The sequence below is a fragment of the Macaca nemestrina genome, chromosome 1 (genome assembly GCF_043159975.1).
Source record: "Macaca nemestrina isolate mMacNem1 chromosome 1, mMacNem.hap1, whole genome shotgun sequence".
In the NCBI taxonomy this organism is placed as follows: Eukaryota; Metazoa; Chordata; class Mammalia; order Primates; family Cercopithecidae; genus Macaca; species Macaca nemestrina.
Window position 1 is genome coordinate 126,724,109 of NC_092125.1, and position 13,542 is coordinate 126,737,650.

At 42.5% G+C, this 13,542-nt stretch overlaps 1 protein-coding gene across 1 annotated transcript; it reads right to left on the minus strand.

The window, feature by feature from the left end:
- Positions 1-496: 496 nt before the first annotated feature.
- LOC139356548 (uncharacterized) lies at positions 497-2,449 on the minus strand. The gene is made up of 2 exons (XM_071070689.1): positions 1,384-2,449; positions 497-895 (listed from the first exon to the last, which is right to left on the minus strand). The coding sequence occupies exon 1, from the start codon at positions 2,339-2,341 to the stop codon at positions 1,559-1,561; it is 783 nt and encodes a 260-aa protein (XP_070926790.1). The 5' UTR covers positions 2,342-2,449; the 3' UTR covers positions 497-895; positions 1,384-1,558.
- Between the last annotated feature and the right edge of the window lie 11,093 nt (positions 2,450-13,542).

The window sequence follows — 13,542 nt, forward strand, 5'->3', positions numbered from 1 at the left end:
TTAAGCTGGCAGACTTTGCAACTTGTCACGATGTTGCTGGCCATCTCGGCTGTATGTCTGAATTTGAGCTTAGAGCGTCTGATCAGGTCTATCATCCGCCGAGCACCCAGGTGGGTGGTTCGGTGGATGTGTTCTAACACTTGTTGTCCTAATTTTTCTGGTAGGATGGTTTGGTCATTAGTATCAGTCCACCACCCATTCTGGATCTGTTTCAGGGGAAGCTTGTCAATCCACTGGAGATCTTGTTCTGAATAATCAGGGAAATATGGCAAGTCCCGGGGGCCCGGGTCAGGGAGCTGGAGTGCAAGGAGTTGGCTGGGAGCCTTCGCCACCTTTCTTGCAGTTTGGTCCGCCAGAAAGTTGCCTTGAGCAGTTGGAGTAGTTAGTTTCTGATGCCCTGGGCAATGCACAATGGCTAACTTTTCTGGCCTCTATAGGGCTGTTAGCAGGGCTAGGATTTCTTGCTTGTTTTTTTATTTCTTTTCTTTCAGCCGTCAGTAACCCCCGCTCCCTGTAAATGGCCCCATGTATATGTGCTGTTGCAAAAGCATATCGGCTGTCTGTATATACCGTCAGCTTTTTCCCCGCCCCTAAGGTAAGAGCTTGGGTGAGCGCTATTAATTCGGCCTTCTGGGCCGATGTCCCCGGGGGCAGGGGTTCCGCCCAGATTACCTTAGTCTCTGAAGTCACTGCCGCTCCAGCGTACCTCCGGCCCTGATGCATGAAGCTGCTCCCATCAGTGAACCAGACGAGGTCGGCGTCAGGAAGTGGGCGATCCTGCAGGTCTTCTCGAACTCCGTGCACCTGAGCTAGTATCTCGGTGCAGTCATGGAGTGGGGCGTCCAGGTCCGGGTTGGGCAGTAGCGAGGCAGTCTCTTACCCAGTGGCCAGCCTCCTTGCAGTAGGCACATTGGTCTTTTTTTTCAGATTATCATGCCTGGGGGGGGGGCCGCCTAGGTTGGGTGTACTCTGGCTGTAGATGTTCTTTCTGTACTACTGCTGCCAGGACCTTGGTCATTTTTTTTTAGTGGTCTTAAATTGCCTTTTTTCTGGAGTATCTCTGTTATTATAAACCTGCTGGGCTATCTGAAGGAGGTTTTGAATCCGCTTTTCTTCCAAGTCTTTTAGTTTTTGGAGTTTTTTTAATATCTGGGGCTGCCTGATTTATGAAAGACATTACAACAGCTGTCTGACTTTCTGGAGCCTCTGGATCTATGGGGGTGTACTGTCTAAAAGTTTCTATTAATTTTTTTAAGTAGGTGGCTGGGCTCTCTGTCTTTTCTTGCCGAATAGAATATATTTTAGCCAAATTAGTGGGCTTGCAAGCAGCTGCCCGGAGACCTGCCATTAGAGTCTGGCGATAAAGGTGTAGCCGTCCCCTACCTTCTGCCGTGTTGTAGTCCTACGCCGGCCTGGTCAGAGGAAAGGTCGCGTTTATGAGGTCAGGGTTAGCAGTCGGTTGACTGTCGTCCCCCGGGACCAGCTTTCCAGCTTTTACCTGTATTCCCTCTCGCTCCTCCGTGGTAAACAAGATTCGGAGGAGCTGCTGACAATCATCTCAAATGGGCTGGTGGGTGAACATGACACTATCCAGTAAAGCCAGTAAATCTTTGGGGTTGTCTGAAAACCGAGCACTCTGAGTCTTCCAGTTATACAGATCACTGGTGGAGAATGGCCAGTACTGGAGCCTGGGGATTCCTGTGTCATCTGGGGGTCCTATTTCCCGGAGGGGTAAAGCCACCGTGGAGTCAGGCGGCTGGGGGGGGCTAGTCCGCAAAGTGCGCCCTCGCGTCCGCCCCGCCGGCCCCTCAAAGTTACTTTCTCTTTCAGCAGGCCCGTGAGTGGCGGCCGCCTCCTCTCCGCCTGCTCTCTCCCGCGACTCAGCCCGAGGGGCCGGAACCTGGGGCCCGGAGGGGTACGGAGGGGGTTCTGTGAACAGTGGGTCCCCGCTATCAGGTAGAACAGGATGGGAGGGGGCAGTTGGTTGCTTGGTTTTTAGTGGTCGAGCAACCAGTGCCTTAGAGGGTTCAGAGGCTAATTGGAAAGGGGACAGCCAAGGAGGCGGGTTTTCAACAAGGTCCTGCCATATGAGGATGTATGGGATTTGGTCTAAGTGGCCCGCATGTCCAGGTAGGAAAATCTTGGATTTTACCCTAGTGATGACAGCAAGTCGGAAGGTCCCTTCGGGTGGCCACCCCACATCAAAGGCAGGCCACTCGGAGCGACACAGAGTAATTAGCTTTCCTTTCCTGATTTCCATACCAAGATCATGGCCCCTTGCTCTAACTTCTTTGAAATTATTTGTAAGGAGAGATAGAGGAGTACTCTGGGTATTGCCCATCCTGTAACGATTTGTAGTCCTTTCCTGTAAAGGAATGTGGGTTAGAATCCCAATAGAGGAAATCTGATCTGACTTATTACTGATAGCTAGCCGGGAGTGCGGCGCCGGAAGCCGGGAGCCCGGGGACCGGGCCGGGAGCGCGCCGGAAGCCGGGAACCCGGGGACCGGGCCGGAAGTGTGGCGCCGGAAGCCGGGAGCCCGGGGACCGGGCCGGGAGCGCGCGCCGGAAGCCGGGAGCCGGGGGACCGGGGCCGCGAGCACGCCGGAAGCCGGGAACCCGGGGACCGGGGCCGGGAGCGCGCGCCGGAAGCCGGGAGCCCGGGGACCGGGGCCGCGAGCGCGCGCCGGAAGCCGGGAGCCCGGGGACCGGGGCCGCGAGCGTGCGCCGGGAGCCCGGGGACCGGGGCCGCGAGCGTGCGCCGGAAGCCGGGAGCCCGGGGACCGGGGCAATTCAGACAGCAGGCGCGCACCCGGGGACCGGGGCAATTCAGACGGCAGGCGCGCACCCGGGGACCGGGGCAATTCAGACGGCAGGCGCGCACCCGGGGACCGGGGCAATTCAGACGGCAGGCGCGCACCCGGGGACCGGGGCAATTCAGACGGCAGGCGCGCACCCGGGGACCGGGGCAATTCAGACGGCAGGCGCGCACCCGGGGACCGGGGCAATTCAGACGGCAGGCGCGCACCCGGGGACCGGGGCAATTCAGACGGCAGGCGCGCACCCGGGGACCGGGGCAATTCAGACGGCAGGCGCGCACCCGGGGACCGGGGCAATTCAGACGGCAGGCGCGCACCCGGGGACCGGGGCAATTCAGACGGCAGGCGCGCACCCGGGGACCGGGGCAATTCAGACGGCAGGCGCGCACCCGGGGACCGGGGCAATTCAGACGGCAGGCGCGCACCCGGGGACCGGGGCAATTCAGACGGCAGGCGCGCACCCGGGGACCGGGGCAATTCAGACGGCAGGCGCGCACCCGGGGACCGGGGCAATTCAGACGGCAGGCGCGCACCCGGGGACCGGGGCAATTCAGACGGCAGGCGCGCACCCGGGGACCGGGGCAATTCAGACGGCAGGCGCGCACCCGGGGACCGGGGCAATTCAGACTGTTGCCCGGATCGCGAACCCGCTCCGGCAACTCAGATCGCAATTTAAATCAGAAGAGAGCCAGGGGACGTCTCCCACCGGTCTCCACTGGCTGTCCTATAGCGCGTCCGCCAGGACTGTGCCAGCCTCAGTTTCAGACCTCGCGAGTCAGAGATTCAGATTCAGAACAGACACACAGACACAGACAGACAAACGGAGACGAGCCAGCTCACCTATCAGTAGATCGATCCTAGCAGATCCGTTGACCAGGGGTCTGGTGGGCTTGGGGAATCCCGGACGGGCCCCCAGATGTTATGCCCAGACTGTTTGTTCCCCAAAGAAGACCACCAGAGTCCAGAGTCAAAGCCAAGCGGCAAGGATCTTTACTACAAGTTCGAACTTGGTCCCTCCTTTACACAGTATGCAAGAGGGCCCCGAACAATGCGAGCGTTTGCTTTTTATAGCCCGAAAGTTGTAGGGGAACAAAGAAATTCCTGCGCTTTCAGTAACCTTGTACGGCTGTCTCCTTATCGGAGACTTTCCAGGTGGTGTTTGTACTGAGCTCAGGGAGTTTGAGAGATATATGGTGGTGGGATGGGAGGATGGGATGTGTTTGTGCTAGGCTCAGGGAGTTTTGAGCCCGGGGCTGAGGAATGTGCCCAGCTCCTTTCAGTTGTTTTTCTTCTGCCCTTTAATATCCTCCTTTAACAAGGAGATAGACTTATGTTTATTGCTCACATATTAGATGCCTGATACAGACCAAAGGGATGCATTGTGTAGTCCCTTCTGTCACCTGATTGCTCCTCTAATATTCTCTTCTCTTGTTTATCGGGGTGAACTAAGTTATTTATGAGATATCCCGAAGAGCTTTTTGGTAAGTAACCTAGAAAACTTCCAGGCTCATTCCTTCTGGTCCAAAATAGAGGATCCTCCTGGGGAATTCTGCTCCAGTAAATCTAAACTTTTCCAAGTTTCTTTGTAGACGATCACTGAATAGATGTACTACTAAGGATTAAGGAGAGAAAACAGCCTTGGGTAGAAGGGCAGGGCATGGAGTATAGAGTAGAAGAAACTCCAAGTCTTGATGCTCAGGAGAAAAGAACTAGTGAATAAAGAACTTTTGAGCCAATATGAATTATGAGTTGTCATTGTTTGCATATATACATGCTTTAAAAGAAATAAGGACATTCAGTCATGTGGTTGGCAGTCAGGCTTCCTTTAGTGGCCATAAATTCCTCCCAAATGCTAAGAATCTGCTAAAAGTTGGCAAGAAAGCTGAGTAAAAAGGTCATCCTCTTGCCTAATGGCAGGTTCTATAGTTTTTACCATACAATTCCCTTTATGGTCATAATTGTCCCATGCAAAAATATAGTGTTACAGTTGACTCATAAAACTGCTGCATCTGGAATAAATAGGAAAGGGCACATTCTCATTTCAAAACAATGCATGCATCAACAGAGCTTAGGTTCCATTTAAAATAGAAAGCAGTGATTCCACTAACAATGCAATACTTTTGATAGACTGCCTGTTTGACCTTTTAGTTCATAGATGAATCTGTTTGCACTTATTTGAATAGGTATATCTTTTAGATGGTAGATACAGATATGACTCTGGTAGATACAGATATGACTCTCCCATATTTATAGTTTTTATAGGGAAGCAGTGCTGACTCCTTCAGTTATTCCAGGACTCAGCAGAGTTTTAAGTGCAAGGAGGAACTTAATATATGTGTTTCAAAGTAAAATTTGTTATAGTTTTTATTTCTGAAAAAAAGTAAAAACAGAAAGAAAAAATAAACAGTACATGGTGAAGAAAACAGTGCATGCTGAAAGAGAATTTAAATTGACCTCTATGCTTTGAAGTTAGCGAGAACATCAGGAGTAGAAAAAGAAATGAGGAACAGTAAAAATCCACATGGGGAAAAAAATTGAAATCAGGCAGGGTTGTCGTGGGTTACTTCTTTTCTTTCTATCTTTTTTCTTTTCTTTTTTCTTTTTCTTTCTTTCTTTCTTTTTTTTTTTTTTTTTTTTTTTTTTTTTTTTTTTTTTTACTGATGGGAGTAATGGATTATACTGTGACTTGGAAAATGAAATACAAATTTTGAGGGACAGAATAACTGGGCAAAGGGACTTCCCAAGGGACCTGATCTATAGAGAAAAGAGTGTCTTACAGATATGTAGCCAGAGGGAGGAGAGACGATTAGACCACATGAAAAACAGAAGCCATTGTCAAGCTCTAGAGTTTTAAGTCCTTTGATCCAGTTGTGTTTTGTTTCTGACCAAGTATGGTATGCAGATATTGAGAATGTGAGTTCTAAAGTTAAATGGCCTGGTTCTAAACCTATATTCCAAAATTTCCCATTGTGTGAGCAAGTTAACTATCATTTGCTTTTAATTTTCTTTTTCTGTAAAATGACAATAACAAAAATGTTTACCTTATGAATTTGCATTGGAATTAAATGGGTTAATACATGTAAAGCGCTTAGATTGTTATCCGGTATTGCATTTTTTTTTTTTTTAAATCTTTGGTTATAGAAATTTTTGGTAATAGAAGTTATTTTCATTTGTTTGAACTGCCATAATAAAGTACAAAACTGGTGGTTTAAACAACAGAAATTTATTTTTCTCATAATCCTGGAGGCTAGAAGTCCAAGACCAAAGTGTTAGCAGAGTGAGCTTATTCTAGGGCCATGAGGAAGGATCTGTTTCATTTCTCTCTTTTTGACTTGTAGATGGCCATTTCTTCCTGTGCCTTTACATCTTCATATGGTCTTCCCTCTGTATGGGTCTATGTCTAGACTTTTTATAAGGATAGCAGTCATACTGGGTCAGGTCTCAAACTAATAATGTCCTTTTAGCATAATTACCTCTGAACAGATGCTATTTCCACATACAGTCACATTTTAAGGTATTGAGGGATTAACACATGAATTTTGGGGGGAAGACAAATCCAGTCCATAACAGAAGTCTACATTTGGATGTTAGTACAATCGCTAATTGTATCTTTCTATAAAATTTCTTCTAAACTCATTTGAAAGAGTTTTACTTGCAACCAAATAATTGATGATAAAAATACTGCTTTATAGGTTTGCTGAGAACCTTAAGTGATTTTATACATAAGCAACGCACAATAGGTGCTTACTGCATGATTTTTTAATTAATAAAGACCATTTAATGAAAAGTAAGATCTAACAATAAATCAAGAATAGAAATGAGCTGATTTGATTTCAATTAAACCAGTTTTCTGAGTGTGGAAAGATATTCTACTTTTATCTTTCATTAAGCTTCTTTACATTTTTAAATATTTTATAAATCCTGATTCCAAAATAATTTTTACAAAGTACAGAATGGTTATCAAAGTCTGGTATCACACCATTGAAGCTCTCATAACACGTCACAGTCTACTTACCTTTCAAGTTCTGTAGAATGTGGTCTTTTTTTTTTTTTTAACAAATTGTATTTTATGTTTTCATGTTGCTGATAAAGACATACTTGAGAGACTAGAAAGAAAAAGTGGTTTAATTGGACTTACAGTTCCACGTGTCTGGAAGGCCTCAGAATCATGGCAGGAGGCAAAAGGCACTTCTTACATGGTGGTAGCAAGAGAAAATGGGAAGAAGGAGAAGCGGAAACCCCTTATAAACCCATCAGATCTCATGAAACTTATTCACTATCATGAGAATAGCATGGAAAAGACCAGCCCCCATGATTCAATTACCTCCCTGCTCCCACAACACGTGGGAATTCTGGGAGATACAATTCAAGTTGAGATTTGAATGGGGACACAGCCAAACCATATCACAAAGTGATGCCATTATCTTAATATGAACTTCAACTACGATTAGTAAATTCATGCTGTATTGAACAAAGGTGCTCAAAACACAAAATCAAAAAAGTTAGGTAAATCTTTGATGTTAGCTTTGGAGAAAAAGAATTATATTCTTACTCAGAATTTTTTTTTTTTTTTTAACCTATGATACATGTATTAGTCCGTTTTCATGCTGCTGATAAAGACATACCCTAGACTGGGCAATTTACAAAAGAAAAAGGTTTATTGGACTTACAGTTCCACATGCCTGGGGAGGCCTCACAATCATGATGGAAGGCAAGGAGAAGCAAGTCACATATTACGTGGATGGCAGCAAGCAAAGAGAGAGCTTGTGTAGGAAAACTCCTGTTTTTACAACTATCAGATCCCATAAAACCCATTCACTATCATGAGAATGGCATGGGAAAGACCAGCTTCCATGATTGAATCATCTCCCACCAGGTCCCTCCTGCCACGTGTGGCAATTATGGGAGCTACAAGATAAGATTTGGGTGGGGACACAGAGTCAAACGATATCAATATGGAACTGGGGACTAGAGCACTCTTCGTCTTCCCCCTGTAGGAATGAGACTCACAACTTCTTTTTGCTGTGCCTATGGAGAATAATACATTTGGCAGATGAAGACCAGCACACATAATGGTCTTTTTAATTATTTTCTGAAGAATTTCATTTCCTTCTTTCAAGGGGAGTTATTTAATGATATAAGTAGAATAAGACTAGTAGAAAATGTAGCCAATGTTATTCGTGTGGTTTTTCTTCTTAGGAAAACCACCTCGTGTTAGGTATTTGGGGGCTGCCAAAAATGCATAGGGCAAAAATGAGCCTCAATCCTAACTTACAGTTTGGGAGATAATAAATCTAAAGTCAACGTGCCAGCAAAGGATTCAGGGATAATTCTTCCTTGCCTTTTCCAGCTTCTGGTGGTTCTTGTTGTGCCTCGGCTTGTGGCAGCATCACTCCACTTTCTGCCCCTTATTTTTACATGGCCTTCTTCCTTGCGTCTCAGTGTCTAAAATCTCCTTCCCTTTTCTCTTATAAGGATGAAAGTGTCTGAACTTAAAGTCCATGATAAATTCAGGATGATCTCATTTTAAGATATTGAACATGACATCTGCAAAGACCCTATTTCCAAATATGGCCAAATTCATAGATATCAGAGATTAGGACTTGGACATACCTTTTGGAAGGAACACAGTTCAACTGCAACATACCACAGGCCCTGGGATTCAGGTGTGTCTTATTTCACATATTGTAGCCCCATGTGGGCAGACGTTTTAAGCCTGGGTTGTTTAAAGTAGTCCATCTCTTCAGTCTCAGTAATAGGTTTAGAATGGGTTGATAATTCTAACTGGGTCAATCTGGTCTTTCCTAGAGTTTTAAGACTTTCCTGCTGTGGTGATTTTAAAGTTTTTCTTTTCTTTTTTTCATTGAAAATTAAGTCTTATGTAAGTAAGAGTTGCCTGAGGCCATTGTATCCAAGCACTCTGAGGAAGCCATTTATGTTCCAAGACAATGAGGGCAACATACAAAAAGCACAGCTTTGACAGTGGGGAGCTGAGGAGGGAGGAAGGGAAGGAAAAATGGAGGTTGAGAGGAAATAAAAGAGAAAGAGAGAAGGAGAGGAGAGAAGAGATGGAAGGAAAAGAGGGGATGACTGATAGGGGAGGGAAAGGAAGGGGAAAGGAGACACATATCAACATAATGTAAGTTGTCAGATCCAGGTAAGCCTATAAGTCAGCCAACCCTGGAACTTGTGACTGTGTGAACAATTTAGTATTTTTTTGTGTCAACTGATTTGTGACACAAATCAGTTTGTGGTATTTGCAACCAAGAGAATTCTTGGTAAATATTGAATTTTTGGCAAAGATCTCATAAAAGGAATCTTTTGTAGAAGATAACTTTTTAAAATACTATGTACATTGTAAGCTCCAGGCTTCCTACCTTTGTATGAACATTCAGATGAGTTTTGTGACAATAAAAATGATAATAAGATAACTGTCTACAAAATTGAAAACTCCATATGGAGTCAGATCAACTTTCTATCTACTTCAATGACCTGTGGTAATGAATGAGCATTTATGGTATTATTAGTTAATTGTACTCTGTATTTGCAACTCTGAAGTGAGTACGACACAATATGATTTGGTGAAATTACAAGAGCTCTGCCATTGTACAGATGATGAAACAGATGCTTAAGGGGCCTCACAGATATTCAGTTCCAGTGTAAGGCAATTAATCTAAATCTCTTGATGGCCATTCCAATGAACTGTCTGTCGTATCATACTGTTCTAAAATATCCCTAACTACCTTGTGAGAGTCATTAAGAAAGTCTCAATTTTATTTATTTATTTTTAACTTTTAAGCTTGGGAGGTACAAGTGCAGGTTTGTTATATAGATAAAATTGTGTCATGGAGTCTTGTTGTACAGATTATTTCTTCACCCTGGTTAAGCCTAGTACCCATTTGACTCAGCAATCCTATTACTGGGTATATATCCAAAGGAATATAAATGATTCTATCATAAGACACATGAACATGTATGTTCATTGCAGCACTATTCACAATAGCAGAGACATGGATTCAACCTAAATGCCCATCAATGATAGACTGGATAAAGAAAATGTGGCACATATACACCATGGAATACTATGCAGGCATAAAAGTGAATGAGATTATGTTCTTTGCAGAGACACAGATGCAGCTGGAGGCCATCATGCTTAGCAAACTAGCACAGGAACAGAAACCCAAATACCACATGTTTCACTTACAAATGGGAGCAAAATGATGAGAACACATGGACACATAGAGGGGAGCAACACACACTCAGTCTTTTGGAGGGTGGAAGGTAGGAGGAGAGAGAGGATCAGGACAAATAACTAATGGGTACTAGGCTTCATACCTGAGTGATGAAATAATCTGTACAACAAACCTTCATGACACAAGTTTACCAATGTAACAAACAAATGTCAAATTTATCTGAACAAGTTTAGTATCTTTTTACAGATATTACCAGTACAGATTTTGTTGTGATATTTTCATAATCGTGATCTATTTTGTAAATGCATTTTATCTTTTCAAACAATATTTTCTTGCAAGTTTCAAAATGTGGTCTCTAGTATTTGAGAATTTAGTGCATATTCTAAAATGTTTTGTGATATATATATATATATATCACTATATATATATATATATATATATTTTTTTTTTTTTTTTTTTGAGATGGAGTCTTGCTCTGTTGCCCAGTGTGGAGTGCAGTGGCACAATCTCGGCTCACTGCAAGCTCCGCCTCCCGGGTTCACGCCATTCTCCTGCCTCAGTCTCACGAGTAGCTGGGACTACAGGCTCCCGCCATCACGTCTGGCTAATTTTTTGTATTTTTAGCAGAGATGGGGTTTCACCGTGTCAGCCAGGATGGTCTCGATCTCCTGACCTTGTGATCTGCCCACCTCGGCCTGATAATTTTTTAAGGTATCAGTTTATGTCCCAAACTGTTATCTCCCAAATAGATACTCTTTATTTCTGGGTAATGTACCAAGTATTGATGCACAAAAAAAGTTTTAGTCCTTTACTGAACACCCATTTTGTGTCAGATACCACTGGTCATGTTCACATATATTTCCTCATTTAATTAATTTGATATTTAGACACACATCTGTGAGGTAGCCATTTAGGAGAGGAAGACAGAAGTTTAACCATGAGTAGATAAGTGACATGGTCAGTCTTTGGCCAGATTACTTTTGATTACAAGTTCAAAGCATTTTCCACTACAGTTCTAAAACCGTATTATTAACTAATTGTGAATTAAAGCTATGGACTTACTAAAAAGTAATAATGTAAAGCAATATAAATATCAAATAAACACTATATAGAGTAAACCTTTATCCCCACTGGTAGAAATGCTTTCTTTCTCTTTTTGGTTTAAATAAAATTTAGCTTTCCCCTTATAGTAGGTATCATTTTATACCATTGCACTATCGACATTGCCTGCATATTTTCTGTCTTTTATTACATGAGACATTGAAGGCTCATTAAAGGTAAGGTCTGTATGTAATTGATATTTGTAACCTTTCACAGTTTCTAACCCATTGCTTGTTCCGGTGGGAGCTAAATAGGCATTCATTGAATATATTGGGAAAAGGTGGGATTAACAAAACTAATCTCTTAAAATCTCTGCGTTCCACATTCCATGCTATATACTTTCCATAAATTGCCCCATTTATTTTTTATTTTTTTTATTTTTTCTATTTTCCTCACCTTGCCTAAATGGAATGTAAGCATCCTAAAACTAGATAAATAAATGTCTGTCTTGCTGTTAGTTGCATCTCTCCTTCCTAGATCTTTGGTAATCACAAGCCCTTAGTAGGTATCTACCGAATGAATGAATAACAGTATAATAGTTGAGAGTGACTGTGGATTGGCAGGAGCCACAATAATGGAAATTAAACTCGGATGTTACAGATTAAATATTTGAAAGTGGTTGGCAAGAGTACAAAGTGCATTAAGGATGTCTGGATGTTAAGTAGGACAGTTCGATATAGCCATTTTTATACTATAGTTTTTTTCTGATGCATTTGCATCAGAATGATTCTGACAAAATGTATGTGACCATGGCAAAAACGTCACATCACAAGTATGAATAGGCTTTTCTTCCCTTATGCTGGCAAAAGAAGAACCTATATTTTGTTGTTTTACATTCTATCCTTTGTCGTGCTGATCAGATAATGGGAGTTATCTATCATTAGAGAGATATCTCCATTATCACCATCTCCAACAGAGAATAATTAGCGTGAGGTAAGAAAAGCTGTGATTTGTTTCCATTAGAAAGGTGTTGCAGTAAGTCATGAAAGAAAATAATTTTTCAAGAAGGTAAGGAGTGGTAGAAAGGGAGTTAATGTTCCCAGACAGAAAAGAGGAGTAGCAGCGTTCCTGCAAAGAGGGGTTTTGAGGAGTTGGATGGATAAACAGGATTGAGTGGGACATTTGAAGTGTTTTGCGTGATGTGCTTCTCCTATTTGACCATCTCTTCAAGGTACTCCAGTAGAGAATTGTGTAATTTTCCAAGGTTACTGGAGTTGGATTTTTGTTTCTTACTTTTTGATCTCTCATTTAAAAATATCATCTCCAATATGAATAAGTAGACTAAAAATAAGCCTAATAATGGTACTTTTCCTATTTTTATATATATGAGAAACTGTTTCTGGTAAGATTCCTGATTTTGCCAACCCTATTTTACTGCGAATATTTATTTAAAAAGAAGAATTTATGGGAAATAGAACAGAGAGTTAGGACATAATATTATTACCTATCTCAGGCTCAAATTGCACAGGAAATTCTCAATAACATCTTTATTATTTATTTTAATAACCAATGGTATACATATATTTAATTTTCTTTTATCAGACATTTTTATAATAGTATAAAAGCATTTAGTGTGGCAGGAGCAGAAGTCAGGAAGGAAGTCATGATCAGGGATACATGATCATGTATCGTTGCAGCATGATCATGCTCATTGCAGCAGGACTTAGTAATAAAAATAAACATACCATGTAGCTCAAATAAATAAATCTACGTATATTTCCAAGCTGCAGGGCCTCCAGGACCTTCAAAAATTACTGACTTTGCACATAAATGTCCCATAGGAGAGACAGTTGGCAATGTTTCTTCATCTTGGGGTACTTGTGGTCTCTGCATACACTGGATTATGAAATGCAAATAATTTTGACAGTACACATACTGAAGTTAGAAAGAATAGTAAAAGAATCCAAATAAGCTAGATGGCATATAGTACTATACTGCCTTAAAAGCAGGGGAATGATAGTTTAGGGAAAAAATTCTTAATGCTGTAGTATGTAAGAAACTTTTGAAAGATTTAGGAAAAATAGACGTTCTTGAGATATTAATTATCGCCTGTACAAATCTATAAATATGCATCCCTAATATTTTATTAGCCTCTATTTCTAAGTGTAATTGAATATTTTCATCTTTAATGAAATGTGACATGTGTCAAACTCATTATAGCTTGCTCTACCTGTTCTCTTTTCTGTATAATATATTGGTCTCATGCCTCAATCTCTCAAGCTCTAAATAAGTATTCAACTTTTTAAAATTTTTGAAATACACATTTTTATTAACTGTAGTCACCTTGCTGTGCAATAGATCTCAAAACTTATTCCTCCCATCTATCTGAAACTTTGCAGTCTTTGACCGAAAAGTCCTCATTCCCCATCCTTACCTTAGTCTCTAGTAACCATCATTCCATTCTCTGCTTCTATGAATTCAACTTTTTAA

What these genes read in the sequence shown, in the direction of transcription:
- LOC139356548 (XM_071070689.1), bottom strand. Translation starts at nt 2,341, where the DNA reads ATGGGCAATACCCAGAGTACTCCTCTATCTCTCCTTACAAATAATTTC.